The 15,436-nt window shown below is 40.4% G+C and overlaps 1 protein-coding gene across 7 annotated transcripts in view; it reads left to right on the forward strand.

The window, feature by feature from the left end:
* KLF12 (KLF transcription factor 12) overlaps positions 1-15,436 on the forward strand; it is a 235,561-nt gene that overhangs the window by 141,950 nt on the left and 78,175 nt on the right. For all 7 annotated transcript variants that reach the window (XM_085058374.1, XM_085058408.1, XM_085058416.1 and 4 more), the window contains one exon: positions 1,379-1,922. In XM_085058374.1, the coding sequence (XP_084914500.1) occupies positions 1,379-1,922 (544 nt within the window). The remainder of the gene's footprint in view (positions 1-1,378; positions 1,923-15,436) is intronic.

A 15,436-nucleotide genomic window follows, 5' to 3' on the forward strand; every position in this document is an offset into this window, starting at 1 on the left:
AGTAAATACTATAATCTAGAGATCAAGGTAATGCATTTAGAGCTGCTTAGGTACGGTAAAAAGATTGCTCATTAGGTCTGTATATGGAGTAGTTGTTTTGGGTCAAGTGAGGTTTGAAGGAGCAATAGTTTGCATTGAGGTTGGATTTTGGTACTACAGCTGTAACAGGGTGTGAATGCCTGTCTGTAGAGAAGCTCTGCTGCAGTGCAGGGCCATGGGGTCCTGAGCTGAGGAGCTGAGAGCTGTGCTTTGTCTTACGACCAGATTTTCGATGGGCATTTCCGTCCTTGCTCTGAGTGTTGAAAATTACTTGAAAAAATATTTTTAAAGACTGGTTATTAATGATGTACTGTCAAAATGGAAAGATATATCAAATGAGCTTCTCTAGGGATCTATCTTTGGTCTAGTGTTATTCAAAAATTCTATTAACCTCTTTGATGATGGAAATAAGGAAAAACTATAAAAATAGCAGATGGCACCACTCTAGAATAAATTAAAGTCCAACCAACTTTGAAAGAATTAGTCTAAAGCATAAAATTATTTCGTGAAGTCAGGAAAATTGTACTTAATTATTACAGAAAAAAATAATAGCAATGGAAAAGGCTATCTAATGGGCTAATTCAGAATAATAAATTGCTGTAACTGTCTCTCCCTCTAACAGGGCAATCATACAAATGTGTGGCTCTGTGCTGGCATGTAAATTCATTATCAATGACCATTTAGAATGCAGAAATCAAACCTAGAACTGAAGGACTGAGAGTAGCATAAGGCACAACCTTCAGACAAGTGTTGTGGACAAAACTGTGAGGATCACTGTGAAGAACAAACGAGTACTAAGGCATGTCCTTCAAAAGTGGACGTGTAACAGGAAGAAGCCAGGTCTGCCTAGTCTAGAAGAAGGTAGATAAGTGGGGGGAAATTACCGTCTTTGAGCATGCAGAAAGTTGTTTCAGGAATGGTGGTAACCAATTTTTCTTCATGTCTGAGTGATGATGACACAAGAGAGTAATGCTGTGGTTTAAAATTAGATGTTGGAAAAAATTGTTCTGTCAATATAAAGAGTTGTTACTGCTGAAGATACTAAAATTTTTGTCACTGGTTACTTTGCATAGTGCAAAGAGACAGGATGAATTTGTACCGTTAATCCTGACATTTTTAAGAAATGGGAGTATAATTTCTTTTCTTTTTAATGTTCTCTTTAAACAGAACGTCTGTGCTTTCTGACACGATTTGTACTTTAAAATTATATGCAGACCCAAGGAAAGGAAACAAATCCTGTGACTTTCATGACCAAGTTGTGTGGTGTGCATTACCAGCTGGGTGTACAAGTTATCTTTAGCCACATGTGTAACTGTGTCCCTTTGTTCTTCCTCAACAGTCTCCAAACGTCCACAACTACCCAGATATGGATGCTGTACCCTTGTTACTGAACAACATGAAGGCAGACCCCACGGAGGATTCATTATCTACAGACCATTTCCAAACACAGACTGAACCAGTGGACTTGTCAATAAACAAAGCCAGGTCGTCCCCTACAGCAGCTTCATCTTCACCAGTTTCCATGACAGCATCAGCCTCCTCCCCTTCTTCTACTTCTACTTCTTCTTCCTCTAGTCGGCCAGCTTCATCCCCCACAGTAATTACATCAGTATCCTCAGCAGCATCTGTACCGTCAGTATTAACTCCAGGTCCTCTTGTGGCCTCTGCATCTGGTGTTGGAGGCCAGCAGTTTTTGCACATTATCCATCCAGTCCCACCTTCCAGTCCCATGAACTTGCAGTCCAACAAAATGAGTCACGTGCACCGTATCCCCGTGGTGGTACAGTCGGTACCTGTTGTCTATACAGCTGTGAGATCACCTGGGAATATGAACAACACTATAGTAGTACCACTGTTGGAGGATGGGAGAAGCCATGTCAAAGGTAAGGTGGAGCCAGTTTTGTGCATCTGTGACACCTCTGAAACTGCTCTGGTATGAGAAAAACATACCAAGGATTACAAAGCTGTTAGTTTCCATACTTACTGTGTTGTTGCTGAAAAGATATACAACTTAGACAATTGGGAAGAACCTTTAAAAACCTTATCCCAGATCTTTAAAATAAATAGATATTTAAATGGAAACTGAGTTCAGCAGTAGTGTTAGATGCTCATACAACCTGTAGAAGGTTTTGTCCTGAGTGAAATAAATCCTCTCCAGAAGCTGAAGAAGTAGGACAATGAAAAAAATGTCAGTGTATGACATTTAGGACAATATATAAAACATCATAGATGAACGTGGAAAACTCACCGCGTGTTTCCGATTTAGCTAGGGGAGGAAAGTTCCCCAGCAAGGAGAAAGCAGTCACTGGGCTCTAGGAATGTGTGAAAGAAAGGCTTGTGGACCAAAGAGCATTAGCAGATGCAGAGAAGTAGGTTTTATTAAGCTCGGGGAGTAGCAGTACAATACTTTGAATTAGGTTTCTTCTTCCAGATTAAACAGCAGAAGGGAAGGAAGCCACACAGGGTGTTTATGTTGGGAATGAGTTTTGCAGACACAGGACCAGAGAGGCACATGGAGGTGTGAAGGGAGGAAGAGGCACATGTCAGGACAGATACCCTCTTGAGGTGCCCAAAGAACACAGAAAAGGGAGCTGGAAAGCAAGAAAAACTGAGAGCCCAACAGTTACTGAGGGAGCAAAAACTTGTTAGAGATAGTGAGATGATGGGTGGAGGAAGAAAAGAAAAAACAGATGTGCCCAGAAACTTTGAAAGCACAGCTTTATATAGGTAGCATTAGTGACAGAGATGGGAATATGAGGAAAAGAATGAGATACTCATTTCAAGGCTCATTGCATGTGAATGAATAAAATACGGTAATTTTCCCCTGAAATGAGGTATTGCTTGAGGCAGAAAGGGAGGGTATTGACAGATAACCTTACTTTGGGGCTTATGAGACTGCAGGACATTTAGTTTTATAACATCTCTTCCTAATTGTATGGTGAACAAGTCTCAACAACTTGTTTCTCACCTCTCCTGTCTGTTTTTGATAAACTGGCAACTGTGTGTTAGTGTACAGGACTACAGCAATATGTCACTGATGTTTAGGGGCATCCTGTTGTCTGTTAGTCTGTTCTCCTACTGTTCCCTCAGTACCCAAGTGGGGACTGCCCTCTCAACAGGCTTGGTCTTAGGAAATAAACACAGTGTTGATGTGAGTTTAGTTTTAAGCCTCAAAATGGTGGTTTTAGTTTTATTACACTTCATACAGTGATGTAATTTTAGCTCTTTGTGCCTTTCTGATGAGAAATTATGAATAAAACCAGAACTTTGCATGATGTAGTCTAGGAAAAAAACCCAAAAACAAATAGAAAAAGGAAAGTTTTAGTCTCTATTTTGATTTTGGAGCTTTGAGGTGCACCTGACCTTGAGCTCATAGAGAAATTTTCCCATTTGTTTCCTTCTCAGAGGTGCTAGTTGGCTCTGGTAGTAGTCTCCTCTATGGGAAGCACCTCCTGATTTCATAAAACTGGAACTTTCATAAAAGTTAAAAAAAATGTCATAAAACTGCCCCAGTTTCATTGGCAGAATTACAGAATTTAATGTGCTGTAGGGACTTCAGCCCATGAACTCCATACCTTCTGACCTGCCCTGACAATATGGCCTTTGTGCTCTAATTGGCAGAGGTCATTAGCCATTAGCCCGTGCATCATCCAGTTATGCACAGTTAAAGAAAATGAAGGGATTAACTGTTCTTCAATTTATTAAATTTTTTCTCGTGAGTTGTACTCATTTTGTTGTCCCTAACTCTTTTGATTAAAAAGTTCAGGTTAATTTGAATAAATACAATAGAAGAATAATGGGCAGCAATCCACTCTAGGTAGTCATCTTTTATCAGCTTTTGCTGGAGTGTTTTTCATTCTTTAATGCAAAACAATAATTAAATGCTGTGATATTGCACAAATTAACCAATTAAATAAATTTCATATGTGTGCAGACTAAATTCCCTTCAGTGATCAGCTCTTGTGCTGATAACAAAAAATAAATGTACACAGATTCTAACAAAACATTGTTGTCAAATTGAATTAGTTCCTAATCCTCTACCAGCTGATGGACAAATGAAGGTTTGGAGTAATCTAGAGTTACAGCTTTGAACTTCTACATGAACACTGATAATTCCCAGAAACAGAAAAATACACACACTGATCCACAGAGAGCATTGGCAGCATAATCTCTGTGTGTTATTCCTGCTTTGGTGCTAATACAGAGACCACATTGATGATCTAGGAGTGCCAGTTGGGAAGCACTTAGAGTTATGTTCTATGTTAGCCTTTATCTAAGCCCTTTTCACACAGTTGAGACTTTAGGCACTTTCCTGAACTGAGATACTTTTAATGCTAAAATTAATGAAAATGACATTAGACTTCAGTTCAGACCTCTCCTGTTTTTCTAGGTTTCAAGTGCTGAGGGGAAAAAAAACAAGAAACAGGGAATAGAGAAAAGCTTTTTCTTTGTTATTCCCAATTTATCTTTCTTCTGCTGAATTTTCCTCCTCCTTCCAGGTTGGACTAGAACCATTTAATTTTTAGTTTTTTTGCAAAACCTTCTCAGGCTATCACCATCCCTCTAATACTGCCTCTAGGTTTTTTGCTCAAGTGGTTTTCTGCTTCCCCTGATGCTTCCCAGTCCTCCTTTCTCTCTCTCTCTTTCTCTCTCTCTCTCTCTCTGTCTCTGTCTCTGTCTGTCTCTCTCTCTCTCTCCTGGTGGCTGCTTTTTTAGGCAGTTCAAGCAAATAGTTCTTTCTTGGTGTTCTGTTTGAATTCTCTCTTCCCTCCAGCACAAGAAATGGCTACCTTGTCTTGTGTTTCCCTTTCTTGTTCTATTTTTCTATTTTTTCTACTCCTTCCCATCTTACTGACTGCTCTTTGAGTGCCACTTGCAGCAGCTGTGTTTCACGTTCCCCTCCTTTTCTGTTAATATTTCTAACGTGTACTGTCATCTCCTTCTCCAGCTCTGTGCATCCTTCTCCATGGTGTCATTCATCATGGCGTTCTTTGTCTCACCAGCCTTCAGAAGAGTCTCAGATCTCCTTTTCTGCCTCCCCATTTGCTGTTCATTTCTGCTGTCTATCCTGCCTCCTCTCTCTCATTATTTTTTCCTTGCAAGGTTTCTTTTTCTTTTGAAGAGAAGTAGCCCTTCTATATACAAGGTGCCAGCAACATCCCATCAAGTCCTGTGCTATGTGCTGCCCTCCAAGGTGGGCAATGGGAGATGGAGCTATCATGCTGCAAAAGCACCTTTAGGTCACAGTGATGCATTTTTGCAGGGTAAAAACCTAGTCTAAATCAAAACCAGGATTGGTGCATTTTTAGGAAGTCACTAAAAATGCTTAATTAGAAGGTAATTAGGGAACGCTGTGTTCAGTATTGGTAATACAACACTTGCCATTTACTAACCTTACAAAATTCCTGCAAGTTCCTGACATAGTTTTCTAACCCCACAACACTCACCTGTGTACACACACACAGTTATGTGCAGACTCCTGCTGATCACGTGCCTTCCTCCCCTGGTGCACCCATTTGGGCAGGAGGCACTCTAGGGAGATTTCTAGAGTGGGGTGGTGTCTGTGCAACCCCCACAGGACCAGCCCAGCTGTGCAAGTTGCCTCCTACAACCTTCTCCTCGCCTAGTTTTATTCACACAAAGCAGAGTAGCACACAAAGCACAGTTTTAGTCACACAAAGCAGTGTCAGGGCTGTTGGGCACACCAGGCACAAGTCCTTGTGGACACTGTGAGGTCAGGCTGTGCCCTCTGCCCTGCCTGCATCATGGCAGAGAGTCAAAGTTCACTTCCTTCTGTGGTCACTGCTCTTGTCACAGCCTTAAAAAGTGCTTGGAGGGTTTCTTCTGTGTGTACTTAGGTGGTGGTGAGTAGACATTACTGTACATTAAAATAGTCCATGAAAGAGCATTAAAGTCACATGAAGAGCTCTTTCCTTGCTTTATTTTCCTTCCTGTTTAGCAATGGTGAGGATTGCTACAAGTTTAATTAGAGTCACAGCAGGCAGCAGCACCTATAGATAAGACTGTGATGGCTTGCCTTAAACTCCTATCTCCAGTTGCTGCAAGTCTGTCTGTATGTTAACCATTTACACTAACGTTTTCTATACTGCATGTCTGCCTCAAGCTATTTCTGCTTTTTCTCTTTCTTTCTTCCTTTAAGAGGAAACTTCCAAGCAAAAAAACTATTCCACTCTTACTGAGACTGAGCACAGAGAAAAAAAAAATGTAGCATTTTCTATGTTGAAAAATTTATTCCAGTTTCTTTTTTTTTTTTTTTTTTTTTGGGGTGAAAAACTTAGAACCTCATTGTTTTTATGACATGAACCTCAAGTTTGGCTTGGACTATTGTCCTTTGCTTTCAGAAGATGTCCATGAATACTACTGGCAAATCATGTCCCTCTAGCAACAGGTATTGCCAAATACAATATTCTTAAAAATTGCTTTCTGTAGTTTAGAGGAGTTACTCCATTCATTGAAGAGCCTTTTAGAAGCTCCTTCCTGATAATGGTGCACTAAGGATCTCTGCAACTTTGGTATTTCTGGGGGTTTGGAATCAAACGTATGGATTCTCATTTTTACGGGTTTTCAAGTTTTCAGAAGACACAATGACTTGCAAAATGCAGCGATCAGAATATTATAAATTTAAAACTGCCATCTGAACTTTGTCTGCTTCCCTTGTACATAAACAGCTGTAATGGCATGGGCTTGGACTATTCTTCTGTTGTATCTGTATGTGAACCTGACAAAAATACACAGGTTTTGTTTTTTCATAGTTTGCACATGCCATATTCCTCACTGTAGATACATTAATAAGTAGTAAAGGCAGTAATTTTTGCTGCAGATTTTTTGTGATTTAAAAAAGGTAGTACCATTAGATTACGTTATTCACTGCCCTGGTTGTTTTTTTTAAAGTACAGCCTGTTATTTCTGCCTAGTGTAAAGTTTATTCCACAAAAGTAAATGCAATTTGTACTACAAAGATAGAAATTAAGAGAACTGTTCCATATGTTTAAAGGTCAGATTATATGGTCTGTTTGTATAAATTATGCTGTGGAAGAGACTTTTAATTAAATCCAGTAGTGTTGCCTTTTTTGTTTCATGTGGAGTGATTATCCTTTCTGCATTTTAGTAGATGGTTAGTTTGAATTTGAGTTGCATTTAGGCTGAGAGTTTCTACTTTAGCTACCATTATTTAGTTGTTGTGCATAAAAATCTTCTGTGGCTGTACATTTTCCAGACTGTCCACCTCTACCAGAATGCTGAATCTCTCACCCCCAGTTTGGTTGGTTCAGCTGGTAGAAACACTGCTGGTTCTGGGAAAGCAGGAGGAGGCTGGCAATGGCTGGCCAGGAAGAGAAGCAGGCAGATGAGAGGCTTGTGCTCAGGGTGGGATCTGTGTTCCTGAAGATGGTGCACATTATTTAAGAACAAGAGTAAGCAATCTTCTTGCCAGAATGGAGAATTAAAACAGGCTATGAGACATGCCATGGTATTTGAAACCAAGGAGGCTGATTTAAGACAAAATGGACTCAGTTAACTATGGGGACTTCCCTGAAGAGTCTTCAGCTTAAATTTCCAGAAAAGTACTGTTTCTAGTGATTTACTAGTGGCATGCTTAGTTTTTTTCACTGTAGAAGCAAATGCTCTTTTAAGATTCATCAACATGATTTGATATCATGTATGTTTTCAACTAGGAGCAGATTTGAGGAAGAAAATGAGGTACATGCATATTCCAACTTCATTGGCGAAGCCCGGCATTAGCAGGATGAGTAAATCTATTTTGACATATCCTGAGTTCCTGCACCTTTTAGAAGCTGTTAGTTCCTTGTCTTCCATGCCAAGAATGCCTCTGGCCCTTCAGTTCTGTATTCTCACAAGGGCTGAGTTTTGATCTGGTTGCTTTTATCCCACAAATTTGGATCCAGCAGAAACACATGCCTAAAACGTCTCGTTTATTTTATCTCTGCCCTGGGTTTTATTATGCCTTGGACCAACCTGCTGGAAGCTTTCTAATGTCTGAAATATCTCTGGGCTGTTGCAATGTGTAAGTTGCAGTCCGCTACCATTGTGTAGTAGTTTTGCAGTATTTTATTTAATATTAAATATATTCTGTCCTTACTGTTTTCTTTGTTTGCTTTTGGTGATAGAGTATTTGTATACTGGATGCTCAGTGAGATATAAATCTCAGTAGTCTTCTTTTTGTGTAGATGAGGTCTTGTGGCATTGAAATAGCTTAGAAAGAGAAAAGTCCTTTGTTTAAAAAATGGGTTTATATGTATATGTATACAACCCAATGACAAACATGCTTAAATATGTGCATATATTACATCCATGCAATCACTCTCACCTCCGTGTTTCTCCACATAGCTATTCTTTTACAGGTTTATGGCAAATTATTTGACTGTTGAAATGATTTTAAATATTGCCTTTGATTGGATCATAGCAATTAATATTCTCTGGTAGATTAGTTACACAGTGCATTCAGTGCCAATTCCCATTCTCTGTGAACCATAACCACACTAGGTGCAGTTAACTGCTCAAGCCATATAGTCCCATAAAATCTCAATAAAATCTGAAAACTGTGGAGTATGGGTAATCTTGCTATAAATTCTAATAAAAATTGCCCCTGTAGACTCTATATTCTGACCATTATGTTCATGGATACTGCTGCTTTGTACATAAAGTTTTATGAAATAAATCGACCAATTCTGCTGCCCCTACCAGGTACCGAGCTGTTTTGATCAAAAATCTGATAGTTTGCTATCAGAGTGCTTTTCCAATGCATAAAGCATTTATAATGAACTTTTAAATAGGAAGAAAAATGACATGTATGTGCTCCATATAGTATGAACTTGCTTAGGAGAAGGAAATCGTGAATACCATTATTCACATGCATTTGGTAGGTCTGTAAAGACAGGATTTTGTTTCCTAGAATTCATTAAATAAACCTGAGTACAACACAGTCTCTGAGGTCATAATTTTAAGTAGCTCCTGTGCATCTGCATCTGAAAGTGTTGCATCCACCATTAAAAGCACATAGTGATGTCTGTTAGAGTCTCTTTTGATGCTCTCCTGCTGGGCAAGTCCATGCTGGTGTCCTGTTCTCTAAAAAAATTCCCAAGAAGGGAGATGTTCATTTGTTTCAGACACCAAGCTGTGATGTGAGGCTGCACTTCCACAGTTGTAAAAGCCACTTTCCAAGAGTAACCAAGGAGGATGGAGATGAGTTTTTCCCTGTGCTTGGTATTTGATCCGCCCAGATGCATTTATTGTCAGGGACATTTGAGACCGTTTCAGTTTAAGAAAGAGCAGAAGACTTGCTCTTGGTCAGCAGCTTTCTTCTTGCAATATTTCAGGTACTGGACAATGCTGTGTGCCAAAATTAAGAGTCCAAAGTTATGATTTAGACACTGCAGTGTTTCTGATGCTGGCAGATTAATAGCATATTGTGCTAAAACATGAGTGCCACACAATTTTCTTAGTTGTATTTTCCATTTCCATCCTTCTAGGAGTTTGGCAGCAAATGTCAGTTTGTTACTTCAGTCCTTCATGCTCTGCAGACACAAGGACACACATGTGTAACAGCAGTACTAATGAGATTCCTGTAGATGTTAATTTTGGCATGTTGGATGGTATTTGGTTTTCCATTCCTAATGGAAGTAAGCGCAAAGCAGCATTGCTTACTGTGGAGATAATTTTTAACCTGTTGGATGCCAGCATGGACTGAAAGCAGCTGGAAAGGACTTTATAGGACACAGCAAACATGACCCTTTCTGACTTATTTTTGAGGCACCTCGTGTTTCTGCTTCATTTAAACTTTGATCACAATAAATAATGGCTGTGTAATCCCATCATGAACAATCATTTTGATTAGTAGGTTGATGAGGCATCCTTCAGAGAAAGTAGGGTAGAGAGTTTAATATGTGAAATAAAGGCAAACAAACTCTGAATTTGGAAATACTTTCAAAAAGCATAAACACATTTCTAATTTTTTGAAGAGCATAACTAATGGTGATTCAGTTTTTATTATGGTGTGGTGTATTAGCAGACTTACATGTGTGTAAGTTACAAAGTTTTTAGATGAGAAGTTAAGTTAATGCAGAAATCTGATGGTTTAAGCTGAAGTGAGAGAGAGGCTTCACTATTTAGGATGCTGAAATTTTTTCTCTACTTTAACACCAGCAAGCATCATCTCATAAAGAGTCATTTCAACATCAATTAATTACTATGTGGCTTAGCTATAAAGAGAGGCAAAACTCCTGGTGGTTACTTAGTTTTCTCCTGCTCTTAAATATTTCATTCATCTTTAGCCCAAGGGGGTCATATTTGCCTTTAAATCAAAGATAGGATGTAGACGTAAAATTACTTCTAGTGAGTGTTCATGAGCCTACTGATGGGATGAGTTTTCATCCCTTTCACTCACAGGAAGTTTGACTAGGGAAAGTAAATCAGGTTGCAGTAAGTGAGAACTGCCAGTTCCAGCAGCGTGGTGGTGTATGGCCCTTTTCATGCCACCTGCAGGTGCCCAGCTGCAGGATTTCTGACAGCACGTGGCTTTGTCTGACCAGATCAGAGCACTTGAGGTGTGTATCCCTGATTAATCACCGAAAAGAAGCAAAGATGTTAGACGTTTTCTCCCCATCTGAAGCCCAAATACGACAGATGGGGAGAAAATGTACCTAACATTTTAGTATCAGCAGCACGTGTGTGAGAAGTGGGAGGAGGTGTGCTGGGCTCTCGTCAGTGTGGAGGGATTTAAATTCACAGTCCCTTCTTTCCCAAGAGTTTCCAGAATGCGGGCAGGAGCACCAGCTTAGAGAATGAGGAAGAAAAAAAATGCCCTGATGGTGTGGCTGTGTGCTCTGGTTATTCCCCTGGGAATGTGGAGGCTTGATGCTGTTCTAAGGGGTTCATCTGCCCTTAGCAACCGACAGGCTGGATCCTTCCCAGAGATTTTGCTTCCATGACATGGCTAATCCTGTACCATATCAAAACCAATGCAGCCGTGTGCCAGAAAGCACAAATTCATGCAGTGCTCATTAAAAAGCTCCTGTACAAGTTTAAATCTCTTCTAGCATTGTAGAACAGGCAATTTTGTCCTCAGAAGCAGCATCAGGTATTGTCTGACCCCACAGCCAGAATAAAATTTTAAAGCCCCAAACTGTTAAGTTTGACAGAAATAGAAGCAACCTTTTATCTGATCCAGATCAGGCTTTTTTGTACTAGCAACTGGCAGCTGGCAGATACAATATTAATGATGATGGACTTGAGTTGTGTAGTATTTACTGGCTGGTGTGTGCCTTACGTGAGACCCATTTGCTCATCTTCCTTTTAAACAAGAGCAGAAAGGGAATTTCCTCGTAGTGCCCAGAGGGAAACTCCTTTTTGGTACAGTTTGGCAAAGGGACATTGAGGAGTGATTACATGCATTTGAGTGCATCATGAGCAATTCTACTTCCTGTAGCAAAAAAGGATCGTTTCTTGAGGCTAACAAGGATGGGAGGCAACGTGGCTGCTTGCAGCCTTCAGCACTTGCAGACGTTCGTAAATAACTCCCCTGCCTCACCAATCTATTGAGCATGGAGAGCTAACAGCTTGCTCCTGTAGCTCCTGTGCACTCATTCAATGGCACCTTTGTCCCATGAAAGCAGCGGTCTCTCACTGGTTTCTTTTTGCTTGCCTTGCCTTCATTTACACTTCACAAAACCACCAGATAGCTCTGTTGGACAAATCTTGTCTTTTAAGAGGAATAGCAAGGGCAAGAAAGCCAGTTCAGGTTTAGGGCTTGAGCTTTATTAATTAATGTGTCTGCCTGTGTTTGGTAGGACTCAATTCAGTGACCCAAACAAGCCCCTTCTGGACCTACGATCCTAAGTTCAAGGAAAGGCTTGGTTATTAGAGCAAGGTACAGCATGGAGGGAGGTTAAAATGCACTGGCATGTTTTATGGACTTTAGTCCACCTTGCTTGCCAGTTGCAACCCATTACTCACTTGTCCTCCACCTTTTTTATCTCGTTTGCTTAACTATCTCTTGCCTGCATCTCTTCATCCTCTCCTGTTTGATGTTCATTAGGCCACTAATTACTACTAATTCAGTGCTTATGAACTAAGGCTGGTATTTATAAACCTCGGTGCCAGGAGTTCGACAGTTGTTCTTAGATGTCCAAGAGAAAGCCAACGCTGTTGACATTAGTAGGAGTCATGAACTCTTAATGTATAACAGTCCTGTGCTGCAGTTTGCACAGTGCAGAGAGTGGTGAGGAGGAGAGATCTGTTAGGCTTTCAGCCAGTTGGTAATTCACATAGCTCATTTCAGGGAGGAGAACAGCTTTAAAGGCTGTGTTCCCCTAGCAGCTGCAGCCATGCTGATGAGAAAACAGGGCATTCTTTACCAGCTGGCAGCAGCAAAGCTCAGCCTCCTGGTCAGTCACCTCAGCTCCCCAGCACCCCAGCCACCCAAGTGTGCAAGCTGGAAGGAAGTGGCAAACAAAGAGGGAGACAAAAAAGGATGTATATGTGGACTGACCAAAAAAAAATAAGGGAATACTCCCTAGAATATTGTTTTATTTACTTAAATCTTTAGTTTGCAAATATAGAACAGAAGCTGTCCTTGAACTATCTGCCTTTGAATTTACCCACTGATACATTTCCGTCCTCGCGTTTTGTCCTCCCCATGCTCACATGTGGCAGCACCTCATGATAAGCACAAACACTGGTGTCTGATGGGGCAGACTGTACCCAGTGGCATAAATTATCCCTGGTGCAAAAGTACAACCCTATTGCCAACTTTGTGTCTGTGCTCGGAGGGTACAGAGTAGGACTTAGCTCACTGAGCAGAAACAAGGAGAAGGTGGTAATTGAGAGCTTTCATCCTAGCACATTCCTGTAGTAATCTAAAATCAATACCAAATTTCATAGGAGTCTCAATAATATCTTAAGAGCCAGCAATCTGCAATGATAATGAAACAACATGTCTTGTAAAGAAGAAAAGTACGTAAGAGTCTTCATATACTGTATCCACGCTTAAATGATCAGAATTTGTGTGTAAGAACTGTATTACAGTCTGTTATGTAACAACTTTCATCATGTCAAGTTAGGTTTAGTTTCTAAACCAGCTACTTAAAACCTCTGCTGTAGTGCTGGTCAGATTAAACCCCAACTAACATAGCTAGCTTTATGTTAGAATTTTTTAATTTTGTGGACGATAAATAATTAGCTCTAACAAATGCATCACCTGTAGTGCATTTAAATATTGGGCAGATACAAGCATAACTTTTTGTAATGAGATTCACTTTAAGGGAAAAAAAAGCTTTTCTCAGAGGGTAGTAAGGCACTGGAACAGGCTGCCCAGAGAAGTTGTGGTTGCCCCATCCCTGGAAGTGTTCCAAGGCCAGGTTGGATAGCACTCTGAGCAACCTGGTCTAGTGGCAGGTGTCCCTGCCCATGTCATGAGGGCTGGGATGATCTTTAAGGTCCCTACAACCCTAAGCCTTTCTATTATTCTATGAAAAAACTGAAGAATTAATGGAATATATAGTAATAACCTCATGCTTTTAAAAAAGGAATATTAGGGAACAAGGCAGAAGTAGTACTTCTTTCCGAATAGTTTTCTGGGCATAATTAACTGACTAGATGGTTCAGTTGCTTTTAAATAAAATACTAGATTATCCCTAGTGCTCAGGTTGGGGTTACGCATTGAATATCATCATGTGTAAGTCGCGATTTTAAGAAGCATAGTCAGGATGGTGTTCATTCTGCCTAAAACAATTACATGTTTTGAACAATTTCTAAGTTGTTGTGTTTGTCTCATGTAGGTCATTGTTCATTGTCAACAGCCTTTGCTTTAATAAGCAAAAGGTGTTTACCATACATGAAGAAATAATAAGCAGTCCAAATATAGCCAGCATTACTGAAGTATCTAACCTGTGCTTGTAGAAAGCTAATAGAAGTAGTACTGTGCAACTGTAAATGCACTGTGGGTCCAGAAGGGATTGTTCAATCAGCTTACTGAACATATTTTAACAGTATTTTCTTTATGAAATTCTGTAACATAAAAACCACAGGTGAAGGTTGGTTTATAGTCACTGTTCCTTTACTCAGAGGTGGTTTGTAGCTAAGACATAAATTAAAATTTAAGACCAACTTTCCCTGGATTCATCACTCATTTGTGGAGTGCTTTCTTTTCAAAAGCCCAGCTATTCATCAGTGCTACTGTTACAGCAGCACAGCTCCTGAAGTATCTACAGCCCTCCCATTTTTCATTGTAACTCAGTCCCTTTTCTAGAGTCAGTGAATACTGTACCATAAGAAAGATGCCATAATGACAGATTTAACTATGACTTCTGGAACTGCTCCCTAGCTGTGTGCCCATTGAACTATTCATGATCTCTAAAGGGAGCCTGTGATACCTGTTTTCCAGATCTGTGGTTAGGCAGAGTTGAGTAGGAATGAACACCTTTCTCAAAAATCATATTGCGAGACCCTGAAGAAAGTGTCCAGTCTCTGACACTGCAATCCAGGAGCGCACATGCTAACAAACTGCAACAGTTAGCTCTTCAAATAAATAACTATGAATTCCCCCATTTCACCTGAGCAGACAAAATAAACACATTTCTACCCAAATCTCTGCCTGCCTTTCCCCTTCTATGCCTCCTTTGCAGGGTCAGGCATCTCTCCAGTTCTGCTCTCTTCTCCAGCTGCTTCTGGTATCTCTCAGCACTTACTAATCCTGTGTGGTATTTCATGAGTAAGGAGACATGTCTCTTTCTCTACATCACCTCTGAAGTTTGTCTGTGGGTCTGTGCCCTGGCACAAGCAACCCCCAGTTTCTCTCAGCATTATCCCAAGTCACACTTGTGCCCCATGTTTCCCCCCATGCCCATCTCTTGGTTCCCTTCCACTATGCTGCTAGATTGTGCTTTCTTCCCTTGGGAGGGCAGCAACCAGCATAAGAGGTGATGCCTTAAATTGCTAGAAAAAATTTTTAGACGCAGACACACAGTATGGGATAGGGGTTTTACCTTGGTTTAATAGGATCTCAGATGCGCACCGACGAACAAGCAAGCCCAAAGGCCAGCTCAAAAGCCCCAAAAGCCAAAAAGCCAAAAGCTCAAAGCTCCAAAAGCCCTGACGATGTCCCCCGTATACAATTTATGGACAACCTAGATTAGAATAGCTATCTAAAAGTCTCCAATAAGAAGTCTAACAAATGAAGTAACTGCCCCCTTATTAAAATGCCCCCCCCTCCAAAAAAAAAGATTGCTACTTAGTTTACAAAAATCATGTCTCAGTGATGGGGGTCCTGTTCAAGGTTGTGCATCATGCTTTTGAGATTGAGGGTTTGTTTCGTCTTCCCAAGGGATTCTGAGCAGGGCAAGGGGTACTAGGGTGATAGAAT

Source organism: Lichenostomus cassidix, chromosome 1, assembly GCF_008360975.1.
Source record: "Lichenostomus cassidix isolate B80296 chromosome 1, HeHo_3.0, whole genome shotgun sequence".
NCBI classification, from domain to species: domain Eukaryota; kingdom Metazoa; phylum Chordata; class Aves; order Passeriformes; family Meliphagidae; genus Lichenostomus; species Lichenostomus cassidix.